This window comes from Tachysurus fulvidraco, chromosome 17 (assembly GCF_022655615.1).
Source record: "Tachysurus fulvidraco isolate hzauxx_2018 chromosome 17, HZAU_PFXX_2.0, whole genome shotgun sequence".
NCBI classification, from domain to species: domain Eukaryota; kingdom Metazoa; phylum Chordata; class Actinopteri; order Siluriformes; family Bagridae; genus Tachysurus; species Tachysurus fulvidraco.
The window spans coordinates 25,721,686-25,744,196 of record NC_062534.1 but is presented as its reverse complement, the minus strand read 5'-3'; the positions used below and the strand labels follow the sequence as shown (position 1 = coordinate 25,744,196).

The following is a 22,511-nucleotide window of genomic DNA, read 5'->3' as shown; positions in this document are numbered from 1 at the left end:
ATTACACACCCTCGGTCTTCTAGGTCTTCATTAATGACATATTTAAAGATCTTCTGAATCTTCCAAGTCCTGCAAAGGTTACAGCAGCATAACCTGTAGGCCAAAAAATGTGAGTAGTCAACACATTATTACCTTTCTGGGGTGGGTGTGTCATCAGCAGCCAAGGACATGAGTAAAGTAACAGCCATCACGGAATGGCCCACACCTACCGATGACTCCATCCCTGTGCCTTCTATTCACACACCTACCCCAGCCAAGTCTGACTACGATGTGGACATCCAGGAACTGCTGTCGATCAAAGAGGCTCTAAAGGAGTGGAGATATCGGTTGACCCCGAACCTATTCCCCCAATCATCATTGCAACCCACCAGTTTTAATAGCATGGATGAAATCTACCAGACCCTACAACAGGAAGAAACTCCTCCGGGGTTCCGACTTGCTGGCAGTGAGTCATCGAGTGGGTTCGTACATCACAGGACACACCAGCATTCAGAGAACTATACAACTTCTTGGAAATGCCTTCTGGTGGCGCTCTCTACCCAGAGATGCCAGAAAATATGTCAACACTTGTTCAGGTTGTGCCCAAACACGCACCCGCCACCAACTACCAGCTGGACTCTTGGTACCCCTATCCATGCCACATTGCCCATGGACACATATCACCATAGTTACTGACCCCTAACTCACAGGGGTTCTGTTTTAGTGGCGGTGGACAGATTCTGTAAAGCATACAAACTCATCTTGCTAAAAGGTTTTCCCTCGGCGATGGAAATGGCCAGAACAATGTGCCAGCACGTGTTCCGGAACTTGGGCATTTCAGAGGACATTGTGTGAGTGTGTGTGTGTGTGTGTGTATATGTATGTGTGTGTGTGTGTGTGTGTGTGTGTGTGTGTGTGTGTGTGTGTGCAGTGATGCTTTTTGGTTATGATGATGTGCTTTTTATATTGTGGGAAACTTTGATGCATAAATAAATATTGTTTATTTGTATTAAACCTGTCTCCTGATCAGTGGGAACAAATTTGTGTTGCATTTTTTGATAAATTGATTAATGGACAACTCAAAAGAATAAACTATTTCCTGTGGCAAAATACCCCAGCTGGTGTAGAGGGTACTGTCGTATTTATCTTGCCTCAGTATGTTAAATCCTGTGATTGTGGAGAAATAAATACACAAATACGTCAAAAACATTAAGAATTGTTTTATTTTATTCCACATCAGAGACGTTTAATGCATTAGTCATTTAACATCAGACATTTATTGAAAATATTTAATATAAATTAGTGATAAAGATGATGAGCAGGATAAAAAATACTTGTGTGTGTGTTTATTATTTAATTGCTGCCTCCAGCCATACTTTCACCACGTCCCGGTTCTGATTGAGCCACTTGATGTTGGCCTTCGTCCTCTCGATGGACTGCTCGATGGCCATGGAACCAGAACCGAATCCGATGTGTTCATTATCTTTTTTAAACTGCTCCAACTATAACATCAAACACATGAGAGAGGTTCAGAAGATTTAGGGACATGCAGTGTGTGTGTGTGTGTGTGTGTGTGTGTGTGTGTGTGTGTGTGTGTGTGTGTTTGTGTGTGTTTTTGTGTGTGTGAGTGTGTGTGTGTGTGTGTGTGTGTGTGTGTGTGTGTGTGTGAGTGTGTGTGTGTGTGTGTGTGTGTGTGTTTTTGTGTGTGTGAGTGTGTGTGAGTGTGTGTGTGTGTTTGTGTGTTTGTGTGTGTGAGTGTGTGTGTTTGTGTGTGTGTGAGTGTGTGTGTTTGTGTGTGTTTGTGTGTGTTTTTGTGTGTGTGAGTGTGTGTGTTTGTGTGTGTTTGTGTGTGTGTGTGAGTGTGTGTGTTTGTGTGTGTGTGTGAGTGTGTGTGTACCTGATTGAGGTCGGACTCAGTAGAGAAGCGTTTGGTGACACCATTGATTAAGTTAGCGAAGGAGAAAGATCCCCCGCCGTACCTGCACATGTAAACACACATCGTTACAGTCCAAGTGTTTGTGTTACACTTTATTTATTTATTCATTTATTTATTTATTTAACTGTCTGTGTAATGAACATGAATAACAGTGAGATTATTGTGATATACAGTCAGTGTGATGGTGTGAGGAGACGCTCACTCTCTGTAGATGTACTCCCAGTTGGCTCTGATGAAGTCCCAGGCTAGCGGCTGACCCACCACGTTATTCGCCACGTATATGATGGTAGACGTCGCGTCCTGTTTACGGATCTTTGTTGGATCCAGTGTGTAAGTCAGATACCTGCAACAGACAGATATCCTCACTGGTCACTTTAACAGGAACACTTATAGTTATAGTCCAATCAGCCAATCAGATGCCCAGGACGATCAGCCAACATGAAGCATACTGTAACTCAGATCATCACTTACAATCACAGTGAGCAAAAAAAAAATCTCTCAGCATGGACATCAAGTCAAGTTCTTCTCCCTTCAGCCAAGAACAGGACCGTGATGCTCTCATGGACACAGACAGATGAAAAGTGGAAAAAGAGAAGGTTTTTTTTCTAATCTCGATCTGTTTAGTTGAGTCTGTGTCCATGAGAGCATCAGCGTAATGTTCTTGGCTGATGGGAGAGGAACATGATGTGGTCTTCTGCTTTTGTACCTCATCCACCTCATGGTTTGAGGTGTCGTGTGTTCTGACACTGTGTAGGTTTGTATACATTGTGCTTCTACCACGTTTGACTGATTGGCTGTTCCTAATAAAGTGGCCAACGTGTGTCACGTTATTTGTGGACGTCGTATTAAAGCAGCTTTACAGAACATCAAATGTTGATGTAAATTTATTTGCATTTATGTCATTATTGTTTAATAAAAGTTTTTTTCTTTACTTTTTGAGGATCTCTGGTGTGGAGCTGCATGCCATGGCGGCTCTCAGTTTGTCGGCCTCGGTGGCGATGGTTGCGTTCTTAAACATGGACCAAGCAAAGTCCCACTCTGTGGCGCCCCCTGCAGCGATGGCCTGGCAGTACACCGTGGACCGAAGGTTAGGGTGGATCCTGTGTAAGGAGAATAACAACATTACCAGACTCCTACATACCAGGCAGAGCTGATGGGTGCTGTATTATATTAGACTCCAACTGATACAGAAATAATGTCGAAATAAACATGAACAAATACACTGGAACTCTGTGGAGAATAAAATCACGTTACTAATGAACCATCCATCCATCCATTTTCTACCGCTTATCCGGGACCGGGTCACGGGGGCCCCCGCCCTCTGCTTCCTCAGAGGCCACAGCTCCGAGCAGCCGCGTCGACAATGGAGGTGGAGAACATGGTCCACTCGGACTCAATGTCTCCAACCTTCCTCGGGATCTGGATGAAGCTCTGCCGGAGGTGGGAGTTGAAGATCTCTCTGACAGGAGACTCTGCAAAACGTTCCCAGCAGACCCTCACAGTATGTTTGGGTATGCCAAGTCTGAGCAACTTCCTCCCCCGCCATCGGATCCAACTTCCCACCAGGTGGTGATCAGTTGACAGCTCCGCCCCTTTCTTTACCCGAGTGTCCAAGACATACGGCCGGAGGTCAGATGAAACAACCACAAAGTCGATCATCGACCTCTGACCCACGGTGTCCTGGTGCCACGTGCACTGATGGACACCTTTATGCTTGAACATGGTGTTCATTATGGACAAACTGTGACTAGCAAAGAAGTCCAATAAGAGAACACCACTCGGGTTCAGGTCGGGGGGGGGCATTCCTCCCAATCACACCCCTCCAGGTGTCACTGTCGCTGCCCACATGAATGTTGAAGTCTCCCAGTAGAACAACAGATTTCCCGGTCGGAGCACTTTCCAGCACCCCTCCCAGAGACGCCAAGAAGGTCGGGTACTCTACACTACCATTTGGCCTGTAAGCACAAATAACAGTGAGAGACCTCTCCCCGACCCGAAGGCACAGGGAAACGACCCTCTCATTCACCGGGGTGAACTCCAATACATGGCGGCTGAGCTGGGGGGCTATGAGCAAGCCCACACCAGCCCGCCGCCCCTCTCACCGTCGGGCAACTCCAGAGTAGTAAAGAGTCCAGCCTCTCTCGAGGAGTTGGGTTCCAGAGTCCAAGCTGTGCATGGAGGCGAGCCCAACTATCTCTAGTCGGTTTCTCTCTACCTCCCGCACCAGCTCCCCCCAGCATGGTGACATTCCATGTCCCTAGAGCCAGATTCTGTGTCCGGGGATTGGGTCGCCGAGGCCCCCGCCTTCAGCTGCCACCTAATCCACAATGCACTGGCCCCTCACGGTTTCTCCTGCAGGTTGTGGGCCCACTGGAGATCGGCCCCACGTCGCTCCTTCGGGCTGAGCCCGGCCAGGCCCCGTGGGGTAAGACCCAGCCACCAGGCGCTCGCATGCGAGCCCCAACCCCGGGCCTGGCTCCAGGGTGGGGCCCCGGTTGCACCATACCGGGCGACATCACGGACCTTGTTTTATTCTTCTTCATAAGGGGTTTTGAACCGCTCTTTGTCTGGCCCGTCACCCAGGAACTGTTTGCCTTGGGAGACCCTACCAGGGGCAAAAAGCCCAGACAAAATAGCTCCTAGGATCATTCAGGCACGCAAACCCCTCCACCACAATAAGGTGGCGGTTCAAGGAGTGTAAAATGACGAGCAAATGGGATCTCTATCTCGTGTATTAATATTCATTATAGTTTACGCGTGTGTGTCACAGACAAAACATATATATATAGTGTATATGATCATAATAAGACTCACGGGTTGTAGCTGGGATTTGACATCCATTTCTCAAACCATGTCTTTACAAGAGTTGTGCAATTGACCACTCCGGTGCTGCAGGCCACACGCAGAGCGTTCACCTCATTATACCTGGAACACACACACACACACACACACACACACACACACACACACACACACACATACAATGTAAACGATATATCACCAAAATAACTATATTTATTAGTTATATATTAACTGTCATTCAATAAAACATCGTATTTGTATTTTTAAAATTAAACGTATAAGAAAAAAATGCAGATTTGTTGCTTGATTTAGAATTTACTACAAAACTTTTATCAACTAAAATAAATAAAATGCAAAAACCAAAAAAACAACTAAACGACTGAAACTATGACGGCTCTTTGACACACAGCAAAGATTTAAAATTAAATTCATATAACAGAGATTCAAAGCTAAATAATTCTATACAACCACAGAGACTCACTGGTCCATGTGATGGTCAGGGATGGTGGTGAAGCTGTTAGTGAGGGCTTCGAAGTACTGGAAAAGTGGCTCCACTTGTTGCATTGTGTAATTCTGCTTAATGAAATGATGCAGTTAGATCTGAGAGAAAAGGAAACAAACTCCGCCCCCTCACCATAACGCCACCCACCACCACCTCACCAGTAAACACACACACACACACACGATGTAGAATATAAACCGACCTGCAATAATCCATAAATCTCTGTGCGATCAAACATGAGGTAGAAGTAATCCAGATTGTCCAGTGCTGACTCCCAGGGCATGTACTCTCTCTCCACTGATAAATACAGTGTAGTGTCCAGAGCCAACTCGGTCTCAATAATTCTCGCCCTGATGACAAACAAATATCCTGCTTTACTAATATCAGTGCAGTAGAGTGAGATCCGGTTGGCTGATTGATGGCAATAAGAATGATATTAAATAACACCCAGAGCTCGTCTTAAATGGCTCCAAAATCAATCGTCAAATAATGTTTTCTTAAAATGTTATAGTGAGCCGAGTAATAACTTAATACTCACCTTGCAAGATTAAAAGCATCATCTATAATCTGAGCTCGGTTAATCACAGAGATGTTCTGGAGAACAAAGAAACACGGGTTCAATGTCACTGAGAATCTTATTTCAGACTTTTCAAACTCAACAAGAAAAAGAAAATAATCACCACGGCAACAATTCCATCAAACAATAAATAAACGATCAAACAAACATGAACGAGCTCCATCAGTATGCCAGTAAACACCAGAGTTCTCCAGTAAACCAGTAATAAAGGTGGAGAAGGTTCTAAAAACATGTTGTGGTTGTTGCTTTTAGAAGAAGTTTCTGCTGTAGTCGGTACCTTATGAGATGTCTGGAGCTTGTTTATCAGCTTCATCCAGTTCTCCCTGTCATAGTTCACTCTGTAGTATCCCAACACATCCAGGTTGGCCACCATCCAATCAGAGCCCACCATTTTCATCATGTTGTTTTGTTCTATAAAGATGTTCAAATCATTAAATCATCAAGATTTGCATTAAGTCCTCATTCACTGCCGTTTTAGTCATCGATCGGTCCAGACACACTGATCACACCGAGAGTTTATTTATGTAGCTGAGCAACAAGTCTGGTGAACTTTAGATTCCTCACTGTGTTCTTACAGAGAAGCCCAGAGACATTGATGTGAACGAGAGAGTTCATTGGGCTCGTCCGAGAGGGAAGGGGTTAAAGGGGTGAATATAATTTTTGGTTTGATAAAAGGGGTGTGTTTGTCAAAAGAAATATAAATTCAATAATAGATTTGTGAAAATTAAATGTTTGGTTTTTATCCTCAGTCTGGTTCTCTACTGACCGTTTTTGGTCTTCAACCAGTAGATGTTCTGCTTATCTCCATTCTTCATCCATTGTATTGGAACAATCCACTCATAGCTAAAAGAAAATAACAGTCACATATCTGGTATATGATTCAGGATTCAGTCACACATCTCAGGAATCGTGTGTTTTTGTGAAGAAATGTTGATTTCTTTGAAATCCGCCCTACTTGAAAGGAGAAGGTCGCTCCACAACAGACTCAGGATCGAGGAGGAAGTGAGCTTGAGTGATCGCTCCCGTCGTTGTGTTAACTGTCACCACTGGGAAACCCATCTGAAGAACCCAGCGGTCCATGATTGCACTAACAGTCAATGGAAGCTGTGTTCCAGAAGCATCTACAGCCTGAAAGAGATTAAACACCAGACATTAAACACCACACAACACTTTATAATATACTCCAGAATTCACTTCCTGGTTGTTCCTCTGGTGGACCTCTAAAATGCTCACTGTAGAACCTCCAGAGTTCAGACTGCTTCGCTATCAGAAACATAGAACGTTTTAGAAGCTACAAGCCTCAGTGATCTAATAAACACTTAAGGGACATTTTAACTCTCTCACTCACTCATTTATTTCCTACCGCTTATCCGAACTTCTCGGGTCACGGGGAGCCTGTGCCTATCTCAGGCGTCATCGGGCATCGAGGCAGGATACACCCTGGACGGAGTGCCAACCCATCACAGGGCACACACACACACTCTCATTCACTCACACACTCACACACTACGCACAATTTTCCAGAGATGCCAATCAACCTACCATGCATGTCTTTGGACCGGGGGAGGAAACCGGAGTACCCGGAGGAAACCCCCGAGGCACAGGGAGAACATGCAAACTCCACACACACAAGGTGGAGGTGGGAATCGAACCCCGACCCTGGTGGTGTGAGACGAACGTGCTAACCACTAAGGCACCGTGACGCCTTGGAACATTTTAACCTATGAGTTAATTTCATTTCTCACCAAAGCTCTTTTAAATTCTGGATTCTGATTGGTCATTTTCTCGAATATTTTCTACCATTTTTATATCATCCTGTTGTTGCATGTTTGCGTCTTTACTGTGATGAACTCAGTACTACAGGGTGAAACATCTCACCTGTTGGAGATGATCCCAAAGGTCTGTGTACACTGTGTTCTGGAACTGGAAGTGATTAAGGTAGCTCTGGAAAGAAGAAGCAATAATAAAATGATTGTGGATTCATCACTTAATGCTTTCCTTGCTGATTTGGCTCCACCCCCTGAACATTGTTCTCAGCTGTGTGTATTGTGTAATTATAAGCTGTTATACTATTGTGTGTTTACACTTAGTCTTCATGCAACTTATTCACTTGGTAGATTCTGTGTGATAGACGCTCGTCCAACGGTGACTGAATTAAGAATACACAATGAAATGTTTATCAACCCTAACCCCAACCCTAACCCCAACCCTAACCCCAACTCTAACCCTAACCCCAACCCTAACCCACTCCTAGCCCCAACCCCAACCCCAACCCTAACCCACTCCTAGCCCCAACCCTAACCCCAACCCTAACCCCAACCCCAACCCTAACCCCAACCCCAACCCCAACCCCAACCCCAACCCTAACCCACTCCTAGCTCTAACCCTAACCCCAACTCTAACCCACTCCTAATCCTAACCCCAACCCTATCCTAATCCTAACCCTAACTCACTCCTAATTCTAACCCTAACACTAACCGCTAACCCCAACCCTAACCCTAACCCCAACCCCCAACCCTAACCCCAACCCTAACCCTAAATCCTAACCCCAACCCTAACCCTAACCCCAACCCTAACCCCAACCCTAAATCCTAACCCTAACCCTAACCCTAACCCCAACCCCAACCCTAACCCCAACCCTAAATCCTAACCCTAACCCTAACCCTATACCCTTTGTAATTCACATTTTAATTACAAATATCAGGAAGCAAATAAAATGTCCTTTTATCCGTCTTGGTACAGTGACAATCTGAGCTGTGTTTATTGTTAGCTGTAGATGATATGGAACATCTGCTGTGTCTTACTGTAGACCCTGTAAACTTAGATAAGCTAAGCTAGCCCGAGCTAACAGAAGTCGATCCTGAAGGGCGCTTTAACTTGTGTAATTTTTTGTTTTATGTAAATTAAGAAGAAAAAAAGCTGGAACCTACAGTGAGGCCCTGATTGAAAACTTCTTCAGTCAGGAAATCTGAGAGCATCCTCAACACCGACGCCCCCTAGAAGCATAACACACACACACACACACACACACACACACACACACACACACACACACGCACTATACATCAAGTACATTATAGAAACAGGATGTAAATGAATAAAGATTGTTAAGATTGAGCAGGCTGAGGGGTGGGGTTACACAGAGGGGTGGGGTTAAACAGAGGGGTCTGGATGGACTGAGGGGTGGGGTTACATTGCGGGGTGGGGTTACCTTGAGGGTGGGATCACATTGCGGGGGGGGTTACATTGCGAGTGGGGTTACATTGAGGGGTGGGGTTACATTGAGGGGTGCGGTTACATTGAGGGTGGGGTTACCTTGAGGGTGGGATCACATTGAGGGTGGGGTCACATTGAGGGTGGGGTTACATTGAGAGTGGGGTTACATTGAGGGTGGGGTCACATTGAGGGTGGGGTTACATTGAGAGTGAGGTCACATTGAGGGTGGGATCACATTGAGGGTGGGGTCACATTGAGGGTGGGGTTACATTGAGGGTGGGGTTACATTAAGGGTGGGACTGAGTTGCAGGGTTAAGGATCAGGTTTATTCTTGAGTGTTACCTTGCTGTAGGAGATAGCGTCAAACACCTCACTGATCTGCTCTGGTCTCAGGACTTCTTCTTCTTTAGAGGACAGTGGGTGGGAGGAGGCCAGAGCATCCACGGCGAAAACTCTGTGCACATCATTCAGCACTATCAGATCTGTCTGATGAAGGAAGAAGAAGTGTTCAGTTTTATCAGCCAATCAGAAGACAGCATTGGGCTGATAAACTAACAGGTTTTAGTCCTGATTTAAACAATAAAAATCAGTTTAATGAATGAATAACTTACAATATGCCAGTCAGGTTCTGTGCTGTTAGCTCCGAGATATTCGACGTAGGAGGCGAAACCTTCGTTCAGCCACAGATCGTTCCACCATTTTATAGTAACGAGGTTCCCAAACCACTGAGAGAGAAAACAAGCACTCTGTTTTTATCACTCTATTAGAGTCTGTTTCATTCTGCTGTACGTCTGCCCTGACCACACCCTGATCACACCCTGACCACACCGGGACCACGCCGTGACCACACTATGACCACACCCTGACCACACCGTGAACACGCCGTGACCACACCATGACCACACCGTGACCACACTATGACCACACCGTGACCACGCCGTGACCACACCCTGACCACACCGTGACCACGCTATGACCACACCGTGACCACACCCTGACCACACCATGACCACGACGTGACCACACCCTGACCACACCGTGACCACGCCGTGACCACACCGTGACCACGCCGTGACCACAACGTGACCACACCGTGACCACACCGTGACCACACCGTGACCACGCTATGACCACACCGTGACCACACCCTGACCACACCGTGACCACGCTATAACCACACCGTGACCACACCCAACCTAATGAAATGGCACTTTAATTAGACTTAACATCAATGCTAACCCACGTTTTACAGATTTGATTTTTGTCTAAAAGTCTTTATATGTATGTAATCTTTCTTATTAAAGACTTTGGGATGCTGCTTGCCTCTGTTCTGCTTCTGTAAACCATCAGTAAGAAGAATAAATCTAGTTTAATTATTTAAAGTTAATTTTAACTACAACTTTATTGCTATGAATGGGACAGTAAAGACGAATGAGAGTTAAAAGTACCATGTGCGCGAGTTCATGAGCGATGATGGTGGCAACTCGCTCTTTATTCCCGTTAGAGGACACTTCACTGTCGTAGAGCAGAGCTGTTTCTCTGTATGTGATCAAACCCCAGTTCTCCATCGCACCTGCGTTAAAGTCTGGCAGCGCCACCTGATCTACACACAGCATTTCAACATCAGCATTTACTTCATTTATTGACAGTAAACTCACCGTTATGGAAAGATTAACTTAATTTCTCACCTGATTTGGTGAGCGGGTATTTGACTTTATAATAGCCTTCAAAGAATTTCAGGATGTCGCTCGTTTTGTTCAGGGCGTAGTCTCCTTGTCCTGCATCGATGGCCTCCTGACGTGCAAAAATACGAATCTGGGCAACAAAACAGAGAAACATAGCTGCTGCTGAAGACAATGCAACTGTCATATAAACCATAAAGTAAACCAAATTAGCGTAGAGAAAGATTCAGTTACCAAAACCTCGTCCGACATTTTCTCGATCGATTTAAAATCACTGACAATAAACGCCAGCAAGTATGTTGACATTCTCTGGGTTTTTTCGTATCGTGTTTTATTCAGTTTCTCACCGCCTTCCATCACTTCGACTGAATCTGAGAAAGAAGAAAAAACACGAATGACTGAACGGTTTGATCGTATACAACCTTTTCACCTGAGTAGTGTATAAGATATATAATGATATCGATGACTTTAACCTGTTACAAGGTGGTTGGTATGAATCGTGTTTTTCTTGCGTCATTTATTATTAATTTTATGCACTTTACTTGTATTTGTTAAATATTCCTGAACTTCAGTTGAACTACATCAGACCCAAACTTACACATAAACATTAACACGCTGTTACTGAGCTCATGAACTGAGCTACAAGTTATAAAATGTCATTATGTTTTGTACCAATTTCTCTGCCGTTAGAAAGTGCGATGGTTCCTGGTTCATGGAGCAAAGTGATATTAAAGTAAGCTTTCATCGCAGGTTCATCAAAACAAGGGAAAGCTTTCCGGGCGTCTGTGGCCTGCATCTGCGTCGTGGCCACAACCCTAAAAATATACACAAGAATTTACAGTTACCTCAAAATACAGAAAACAGCAAAACCAGCAGAAGGCACCTACAATAAGGAGTAATAAAATCTATATACAAATATATATATAAAGGTTTTCTCCATCTTCAAACTTCACACATTTGAAAAATAAAAGGTTCTTTCTTACTTCTTGACATTATTTACTTCGTACTCGCTCCTGTAAAATCCTCCCAGATCGTCTGCCAGTTCCCCAATGAACTCGGTGTGGAGTCTGTACCAGTCTCCTGCTTTTAATTTCTCACTCAAGTGGAAAACGAAATACTGGGTTTCGCTGACAATGCGGTTAGATGTGATGGACGGTGCAGGAGAGCCGTTGAGCGTGGTCAGTACAGCTTCAGAGGTCAGGTTCAGCTTGTTGGCGTGAATCAGGATGAGATCCGTCTCCTTCACACACTTGAACACCACGCTAGAGTTTCCCGTAAAGATGTAGAGACCCTCGGCGTTCGGTTTGAGACGCGGCCATAGCGTGATATCGTAAAACTCTGGGATAAGTGTATCAGGGAGACGAAAACTGTCCCATGGTTCAATGGGTGCTGGTGTGGTTGACTGGTTTGTGGTTGACTGGTTTGTGGTTTGCTGGATTGTTGTTTGCTGGTTTGTGGTTTGCTGGTTTGTGCTTTGCTGGTTTGTGGTTTGCTGGTTTGTGGTTTGCTGGTTTGTGGTTGTTGTTGTTCCTTCTGTTGGTTTCACCTCGATTTCTTTGTTTCTGGACTTTTCTTCAGAGTAAACCACAGAGAGAGCGATGATGGTGGCCACGGCTCCGACGGCCAGCACGATCCCGAAGATCCCGACTGTTTTGCTAATATAGAACCCTTTCCCCATGATGAACAGACGTGCTGCAAACTGACAGTGGAACAAGTGGGTGGGTGGGGGGGGGTGTCTGCACTCCTTCTTATTCAGAGGTTCCTCCTCCCATCAGATTTAATAACTCATCTATTAGCACACAGTAACCAATAAAGCCATGGGTTCAGAGGGCATCTGGCTGTTTACAAGCGTCAACATGAATTTGATGAGTCAGTGGAAAAGAGAGCTACTGTAATTGAGAAGAACCCTGTTTCTGGACTCTGACATGATGGACCTGAGACGTCAGGTCCTTGTCTAATTTTTTTTGTACCATGGTCTTTTTCTGACACCACATAGGTGTAAGATATTACAGATAAATATACCCAGATTCCACTCCAAGAGACACATCGGAAAGAGCGCATTCCTAAAAAAAGTATCATAAGGTAAAACGTTTCGAACTATTAAATCGTTAGTAAGGGAGCTGCAGCAGGACGTCAGGGATCGTCACTAACAAACGGTCTGTGACTGTGATCACCATTTAAAGTGACCATTTGGGTGGTAACTGTAACAATAACAAGCCAAGGTGTATGTGACCATGATTACCATTTAAAGACATCCGGCTAGACAACAAGGTGTATCCCAGCCAAAAGAGACCTGTACAAAGAGACAGTATAAGAAGCTTGAGCAGGATTTGTCCTGTGTTCTTACTGACTCTGATGAACCCAAAGTACTTCATGTATTTTGTCACGTTGGAAAACAATTCTAGTTCCTCATTAAGATCTTCACACTCATCGTCTTATTTTCGCACGTTGTTTATTTCACACAATGTCCTGTTCATGTTCTTAGAGATATCTCTGTCCCTCTGGTCTGGGGTTCTGTTACCTGTACAGTATTTATATACAGTAGCTCTTCCTGAAAGGGTCACCATAAGGTCACATACGTCTACGAAATGTCTTTGTATGCTGTAGCATTACATGATTAATGAGTAATGATGAAATGATTCTGATTCTGAAGACATGGTGTGGAAAAGAAGACTGGAGTGAAGATCTCGAGTGTCCTGCACAGAGCCCTGACTCTGTATCAACCCCACTGAACATCTTTGTCATGACCTGGAACTGGAGTCTCCTCATCAGTCCATCATCGGAGTCTGACCAAGCTACCACTCCTGGGCCCCTGAGCAAGGCCCTTAACCCTCAATCGCTCAGCTATAAAAATGAGAGTATAAATGTGAGTCCCTCTGGATAAGAGCATCTGCCAAATGCCATAAATGTAACTGTAGATGTAATGATCTTGTAGCTGAATGATCACTAATCCACACAGATCCAACATCTAGTGTAAAAACCTTCCAGACGTGAAGCGTGGAGCTGATTAGAACAGGAGAAGAAATAAATCTGGAATGAGATGTTCACATGTGACAGTGAGAGATGTGGTCAAGTCAAACATCACACGGTGTTGACGTCAAAAAGTGCTGGTTAAAGTGACCAACGTGTAGTAAGTATGGAGCCAATAAAAGCCCAGAGCAACAGACACACAATAATAAACACACAATAATAAACACACAAGAGTAAACACACAATAATAAACACACAATAATAAACACACAATAATAAACACACAAGAGTAAACACACAATAATAAACACACAATAGTAAACACACAATAATAAACACACAAGAGTAAACACACAATAGTAAACACACAACAGTAAACACACAAGAGTAAACACACAACAGTAAACACACAAGAGTAAACACACAAGAGTAAACACACAAGAGTAAACACACAATAATAAACACACAATAGTAAACACACAATAGTAAACACACAATAGTAAACACACAACAGTAAACACACAATAATAAACACACAAGAGTAAACACACAATAATAAACACACAATAGTAAACACACAATAGTAAACACACAAGAGTAAACACACAATAGTAAACACACAACAGTAAACACACAAGAGTAAACACACAACAGTAAACACACAAGAGTAAACACACAAGAGTAAACACACAATAGTAAACACACAAGAGTAAACACACAAGAGTAAACACACAATAGTAAACACACAATAGTAAACACACAATAGTAAACACACAATAATAAACACACAATAGTAAACACACAATAGTAAACACACAAGAGTAAACACACAATAATAAACACACAATAGTAAACACACAAGAGTAAACACACAACAGTAAACACACAAGAGTAAACACACAATAGTAAACACACAATAATAAACACACAACAGTAAACACACAATAGTAAACACACAACAGTAAACACACAATAGTAAACACACAACAGTAAACACACAACAGTAAACACACAACAGTAAACACACAATACAACATGATCAGTATGGACCTAATAAGTGGCAGAAGTTCCCTTTGATCAGAGTCTTTCCCTTGTTTCCCACATCGATGTCTTTAGATGTTTCCCTGAAACTCAGGAACTCTTTTAATATGATATAATTTTTCTCATTCTGTCTGCAATTGTTTCGTTCTTTGTTTAATTTTCTATTTACATTTTTTAAAGACTTTCAGGGAACACGGTGGCTTAGCGGTTAGCACGTTCGCCTCACACCTCCAGGGTCGGGGTTCGATTCCCACCTCCACCTTGTGTGTGTGGAGTTTGCATGTTCTCCCCGTGCCTCGGGGGTTTCCTCCGGGTACTCCGGTTTCCTCCCCCGGTCCAAAGACATGCATGGTAGGTTGATTGGCATCTCTGGAAAATTGTCCGTAGTGTGTGTGTGTGTGTGTGTGTGTGTGTGTGTGTGTGTGTGTGAGTGAATGAGAGTGTGTGTGTGCCCTGTGATGGGTTGGCACTCCGTCCAGGGTGTATCCTGCCTCGATGCCCGATGACGCCTGAGATAGACACAGGCTCCCCGTGACCCGAGAAGTTCGGATAAGCGGTAGAAGATGGATGAATGAACACTTTCAGATTTTGAACAAGTTTTTCCCGTTACGATGATGATGATGATGATGATGATGATGATTTTTTCAGAAATTCCTCCAGATTCCACGGTTCCACATAAACACTTTAGTCCTCTCACTAACACGAGTAGACATGAAGGGTCTCACAAGACATACAGAGTTTTTTAGTTGTATTTGTTTCCTCTGGTTTTTGTCGGATCACAAACACTTTGAATTCAGATTTATTTGTAAAGCACGTTTAACAATGGACATCGTCTCAGAGCAGCTTAACACATCATAAATATAATACAAAATACAAAATATAATACAAAGAAATGTATATTATAAAAAGATTAATATCACACAAAAATTCTAGATTAATATTAGACTTATATTTAAATGTACGTATTTATCCCCAGTGAACAAGCCCGAGGTGACCGAGGGACGTCTCTCACACGACGCTTTACGATTTATCAGAGATTTAGAGTTTAGATTCAACACAGTGCTGCTGTTTTCTACAGTAACTTTCTTTTCATAGAAAATGTCTGATAATGTTCTGTACAAAGTTCATGAAACGTCTCCTGATAAATGATCAGCTTTTACGGCGCTTCATGTGACGTCCAATTCGAATGAATAATTGTCTAAAATCTGAAGCTGTTATAGCTTTATCTAACATTCTACATCTTATCTGTTAACGCACTGTGGTGAAAGACGAGGTGTGTTATAGCACAGTGATGAAGATAATGTCACAGTAATAACAGTGAAATCGAACTCCTGGCTTTCTCTAACACACAGACTCTTTTCTTTATCATATAACGGCGATAACGATTTATTCAGAACTTCCTGCTCTGTGACGAGTCGATGATCATCGGGTTATAGCATGAACCGTCTGATTAGCACAAATGTGACAAAGAATTGAAATAAAATCCTCGCTGTCTGACATAAGAAGCTCTCAGGAGCGCCTTCGTCCTGACGGGTTCTCAGCTCTCAGTCACTAACTGGTGTGTGTTCAGTCTCAGCTGTGTGTCTATTAAGCACTTTTCTGGAAACATTTCTTTCGGTCTCTCAATTACAGATAAACGAAAATCAGTCGAATTTTTAATAGTTAATTGAATTTATAATATGATGCACTTTATAAAAGAATTGACGGAATTCAGAACTAGAACAGAATTCTACATATAATTTATATATTATATATTATGTACCGGCTCCCGACGTCCTCTGTGGGACGAAGCCTTTGGACGTCCACTGAGCCGAGGCCGACTCTAAGAATCCTGAGACATCTCCAGTTAGACTCTGTGGTACTCAGGACATCAGAAGTCCTTGAACCTCACACCAATACAACATTTAACTGACTGTATATTACAATCACACCCCCAGTGTCACCCATATGAGGATGGGTTCCCCCTTGAGTCCGGTTCCTCTCAAGGTTTCTTCCTTTACCAATTTAAGGCAGTTTTTCCTTGCCACTGCTGCCTGAGTCACCTCAGACTTGCTCATAGGGGGATAAATACATACACACTGTGAACTATATACATCTAATAATAATCTAGAATTTTTATTCTGTTAATTCTTATTTCTTTTATTATTCGTTATTTCCTTTATCATTAATTATGTTTACCTTCTGCTCTGTGTTTATGTTCTGTAAAGCTGCTCTGAGACAATGTCTATTGTAAAAAGCGCTATACAAATAAACTTGTGTTGAATTGAATTGAATTGAATTGAATTGAATATATCTAACTCCAACAAATATTCATTAGCTTTATTGTTGTGATGAAATTTCCGTGCTTTTAGCCTCAAGAATGAACAGAAACTCTGGGAAAAAGAATCCGATTGTTTTGCTGTTTATTAAAATTTTCAGGGATTCGAGGAATTTGAATCTTTATCTAGAGATTGTGAGAAAAAGACTTTATTTTAACTTTAATGAGCTGAAGAATGAACAGCTTCATATTTATAATAAACTCAGTGATACTCGATTGTGCTTCTGAGCAAACTACAGATTCGCACCGAGGTTCCGTGTTTCGGTGACTAACAAAAGAAATAAATCGGTTTATGATGGACGTCAGGAGAAAGTCTGAACGTTATTATCCGATAACGTGACCTTTGATAATTTCTTATCTGTAAAGATATCAGATAGAGATCATAAAATCTGAAGGTAAAAAGACGGCAATGATAAGCCTTTTCACTGAGACGAGCAGGTCGGCGATGTGAAGATTAAAGTTTGTGATAAAATAATATAATTAATAAAAATAACATAATTAATAAAATGTATATAGAATTAAAATGTAATTTATTCCCACGTTTGTTCAGTAAAGTTTCATTGTTTTGTTTTCACTTTATGCTGAAAATAACAATGTTAAAGTCCAGATTGTGTTTAGACTTAAACATGAACATATAGATGAACAACTAATAACTGTGTTACTAACAAACAGCTTAAATAATACGTCTGTAATAAATCTGTGATTACAGATCACTGGGTTTCACAACAGGAGACATTCATCAATAACATTTTTATTGTCATTACAACCATATATAGCTGTTACAGTACGCAGTGAGTTGAGACGACATTTCCCCAGGATCAAGATGTCACATAAAACACACACAGGGCTATAAGGATGTAGTAAGTGTCCTAGATACATAAAGTGTGACCTGGTGTACACAGTGCAGGACAGTTAACATTAGAGTGAACACAGTTTCTTAGCAGCAGGTCCTTGGGATAATATATAGGATTGTGCAAAAAAACAGCAAATGACTGAGATATTGTATAGTGTGTGTGTAATGGCTGAGATATTGTATAGTGTGTGTGTAATGGCTGAGATATTGTATAGTGTGTGTGTAATGGCTGAGATATTGTATAGTGTGTGTGTAATGGCTGAGATATTGTACAATGTGTGTGTAATGGCTGAGATATTGTATAGTGTGTGTGTAATGGCTGAGATATTGTATAGTGTGTGTGTAATGGCTGAGATATTGTATAGTGTGTGTGTAATGGCTGAGATATTGTATAGTGTGTGTGTAATGGCTGAGATATTGTACAATGTGTGTGTAATGGCTGAGATATTGTACAATGTGTGTGTAATGGCTGAGATATTGTACAATGTGTGTGTAATGGCTGAGATATTGTATAGTGTGTGTGTAATGGCTGAGATATTGTACAATGTGTGTGTAATGGCTGAGATATTGTATAGTGTGTGTGTAATGGCTGAGATATTGTATAGTGTGTGTGTAATGGCTGAGATATTGTATAGTGTGTGTGTAATGGCTGAGATATTGTATAGTGTGTGTGTAATGGCTGAGATATTGTACAATGTGTGTGTAATGGCTGAGATATTGTACAGTGTGTGTGTAATGGCTGAGATATTGTATAGTGTGTCTGTAATGGCTGAGATATTGTATAGTGTGTGTGTAATGGCTGAGATATTGTATAGTGTGTGTGTGTAATGGCTGAGATATTGTATAGTGTGTGTGTAATGGCTGAGATATTGTATAGTGTGTGTGTAATGGCTGAGATATTGTATAGTGTGTGTGTAATGGCTGAGATATTGTACAATGTGTGTGTAATGGCTGAGATATTGTACAATGTGTGTGTAATGGCTGAGATATTGTACAATGTGTGTGTAATGGCTGAGATATTGTATAGTGTGTGTGTAATGGCTGAGATATTGTATAGTGTGTGTAATGGCTGAGATATTGTATAGTGTGTGTGTAATGGCTGAGATATTGTATAGTGTGTGTGTAATGGCTGAGATATTGTATAGTGTGTGTGTAATGGCTGAGATATTGTACAGTGTGTGTGTAATGGCTGAGATATTGTATAGTGTGTGTGTAATGGCTGAGATATTGTATAGTGTGTGTGTAATGGCTGAGATATTGTACAATGTGTGTGTAATGGCTGAGATATTGTATAGTGTGTGTGTAATGACTGAGATATTGTATAGTGTGTGTGTGTGTGTAATGGCTGAGATATTGTATAGTGTGTGTGTAATGACTGAGATATTGTATAGTGTGTGTGTAATGACTGAGATATTGTATAGTGTGTGTGTGTGTGTGTAATGGCTGAGATATTGTATAGTGTGTGTGTAATGGCTGAGATATTGTATAGTGTGTGTGTAATGACTGAGATATTGTATAGTGTGTGTGTGTGTGTGTAATGGCTGAGATATTGTATAGTGTGTGTGTAATGGCTGAGATATTGTACAGTGTGTGTGTAATGGCTGAGATATTGTATAGTGTGTGTGTAATGGCTGAGATATTGTATAGTGTGTGTGTGTAATGGCTGAGATATTGTATAGTGTGTGTGTAATGGCTGAGATATTGTATAGTGTGTGTGTAATGGCTGAGATATTGTATAGTGTGTGTGTAATGGCTGAGATATTGTATAGTGTGTGTGTAATGGCTGAGATATTGTATAGTGTGTGTGTAATGGCTGAGATATTGTATAGTGTGTGTGTAATGGCTGAGATATTGTATAGTGTGTGTGTAATGGCTGAGATATTGTATAGTGTGTGTGTAATGGCTGAGATATTGTATAGTGTGTGTGTAATGGCTGAGATATTGTATAGTGTGTGTGTGTGTGTAATGGCTGAGATATTGTATAGTGTGTGTGTAATGGCTGAGATATTGTATAGTGTGTGTGTAATGACTGAGATATTGTATAGTGTGTGTGTAATGGCTGAGATATTGTATAGTGTGTGTGTAATGGCTGAGATATTGTATAGTGTGTGTGTAATGACTGAGATATTGTATAGTGTGTGTGTGTGTGTAATGGCTGAGATATTGTATAGTGTGTGTGTAATGGCTGAGATATTGTATAGTGTGTGTGTAATGACTGAGATATTGTATAGTGTGTGTGTGTGTGTAATGGCTGAGATATTGTATAGTGTGTGTGTAATGGCTGAGATATTGTACAGTGTGTGTGTAATGGCTGAGATATTGTATAGTGTGTGTGTAATGGCTGAGATATTGTACAGTGTGTGTGTAATGGCTGAGATATTGTATAGTGTGTGTGTAATGGCTGAGATATTGTACAATGTGTGTAATGGCTGAGATATTGTATAGTGTGTGTGTAATGGCTGAGATATTGTATAGTGTGTGTGTAATGACTGAGATATTGTATAGTGTGTGTGTAATGGCTGAGATATTGTATAGTGTGTGTGTAATGGCTGAGATATTGTACAGTGTGTGTGTAATGGCTGAGATATTGTATAGTGTGTGTGTAATGGCTGAGATATTGTACAATGTGTGTAATGGCTGAGATATTGTATAGTGTGTGTGTAATGGCTGAGATATTGTATAGTGTGTGTGTAATGGCTGAGATATTGTACAGTGTGTGTGTAATGGCTGAGATATTGTATAGTGTGTGTGTAATGGCTGAGATATTGTACAATGTGTGTAATGGCTGAGATATTGTATAGTGTGTGTGTAATGGCTGAGATATTGTATAGTGTGTGTGTAATGGCTGAGATATTGTACAGTGTGTGTGTAATGGCTGAGATATTGTACAGTGTGTGTGTAATGGCTGAGATATTGTATAGTGTGTGTGTAATGGCTGAGATATTGTACAGTGTGTGTGTGTGTGTAATGGCTGAGATATTGTATAGTGTGTGTGTGTGTGTAATGGCTGAGATATTGTATAGTGTGTGTGTAATGGCTGAGATATTGTACAGTGTGTGTGTGTGTGTAATGGCTGAGATATTGTATAGTGTGTGTGTGTGTGTAATGGCTGAGATATTGTATAGTGTGTGTGTAATGGCTGAGATATTGTATAGTGTGTGTGTAATGGCTGAGATATTGTACAGTGTGTGTGTAATGGCTGAGATATTGTATAGTGTGTGCAAAACAGCATGTAAACAGTTTGATGTGTCAGTGTGTGTTTTGTGTGGGTCTGTGCAGTCCATATAGATGATGTGTGTGTATGTTGTGTATGTGTGAGTACAGTTCAGTTATTGAGAAGTCTGATGGCTTGTGGGAAGAAACTTTTACACAGTCTGGTCGTGAGGCCCGAATGCTTCGGTACCTTTTTTCAGACGGTTATTACTTTACTTTACAAACACTTTACTTTACACTTTACTTTACTTTACAAACACTTTACTTTACACTTTACTTTACTTTACAAACACTTTACTTTACAAACACTTTACTTTACAAACACTTTACTTTACACTTTACTTTACAAACACTTTACTTTACACTTTACTTTACAAACACTTTACTTTACTTTACACTTTACTTTACAAACACTTTACTTTACAAACACTTTACTTTACAAACACTTTACTTTACACTTTACTTTACTTTACAAACACTTTACTTTACAAACACTTTACTTTACAAACACTTTACTTTACACTTTACTTTACAAACACTTTACTTTACTTTACAAACACTTTACTTTACAAACACTTTACTTTACAAACACTTTACTTTACACTTTACTTTACAAACACTTTCACCTGATTCACTCTGATGGTATTTTAACTTTAACGACTTTTTTCCTTCTTCAATGTTTATTTATTAAAATGTAAAAAGATTCTGAAGAGAAGAAGAACTTATAACTACAGAGCTTTATTAAAGACAGAGAAAGAGACACAGAGAGAAACTGAGACACAGAGAGACACAGAGAGAGACACACAAAGAGACACAGAGAAACAGAGACAGTGAGAGAGACACACACAGAAAGAGACACAGAGAAACAGAGAGAGACAGAAACAGAGAGAGACACAGAGAGACAGAAACAGAGAGAGAGACAGAGAGAAACAGAGAGACACACAGAAACAGAGACACAGAGACACAGAGAGAGAAACAGAGAGAGACACAGAGAGACACACAGAGACACAAAGAGACACAGAGAAACAGAGAGAGACACAGAGAGAGAGACACAGAGAAACAGAGAGACACACAGAGACACAAAGAGACACAGAGAAACAGACTGAACTCAGGTTCATCTTTTTATTAGAGTTTCTCCATATTTTAGATGAAGCTACACAAATAATCACAAAATGAACTCTAAAGAACTTCAGAACAGAACGTCCGAATATTCTGTAGGGTTACACACACTTTATTTTATTTAATCTCCACATCATGGAGCTCCAGCTCACACACACACACACACACACACACACACACACACACACACTCTCTCACACACACACACACACACACACACACACACACTCTCACACACACACACACACACACACACACACACACACACACACACACTCTCACACACAGACACACACACACACAT

The 22,511-nt window shown here is 41.6% G+C and overlaps 1 protein-coding gene across 1 annotated transcript; it reads right to left on the bottom strand.

Annotated features, from left to right (window-relative positions):
• Positions 1 to 1,184: 1,184 nt before the first annotated feature.
• Positions 1,185 to 12,427, bottom strand: anpepb.1 (alanyl (membrane) aminopeptidase b, tandem duplicate 1). The gene is made up of 20 exons (XM_027160890.2): positions 11,678 to 12,427; positions 11,367 to 11,509; positions 10,929 to 11,065; positions 10,701 to 10,827; positions 10,461 to 10,615; positions 9,624 to 9,737; positions 9,355 to 9,498; positions 8,727 to 8,792; positions 7,675 to 7,740; positions 6,752 to 6,924; positions 6,563 to 6,639; positions 6,074 to 6,207; positions 5,758 to 5,813; positions 5,422 to 5,569; positions 5,199 to 5,290; positions 4,730 to 4,840; positions 2,848 to 3,015; positions 2,118 to 2,258; positions 1,877 to 1,958; positions 1,185 to 1,481 (listed from the first exon to the last, which is right to left on the bottom strand). Exons 1-20 carry the CDS (start codon positions 12,370 to 12,372, stop codon positions 1,329 to 1,331), a joined length of 2,982 nt encoding a protein of 993 aa, XP_027016691.1. The 5' UTR covers positions 12,373 to 12,427; the 3' UTR covers positions 1,185 to 1,328.
• Between the last annotated feature and the right edge of the window lie 10,084 nt (positions 12,428 to 22,511).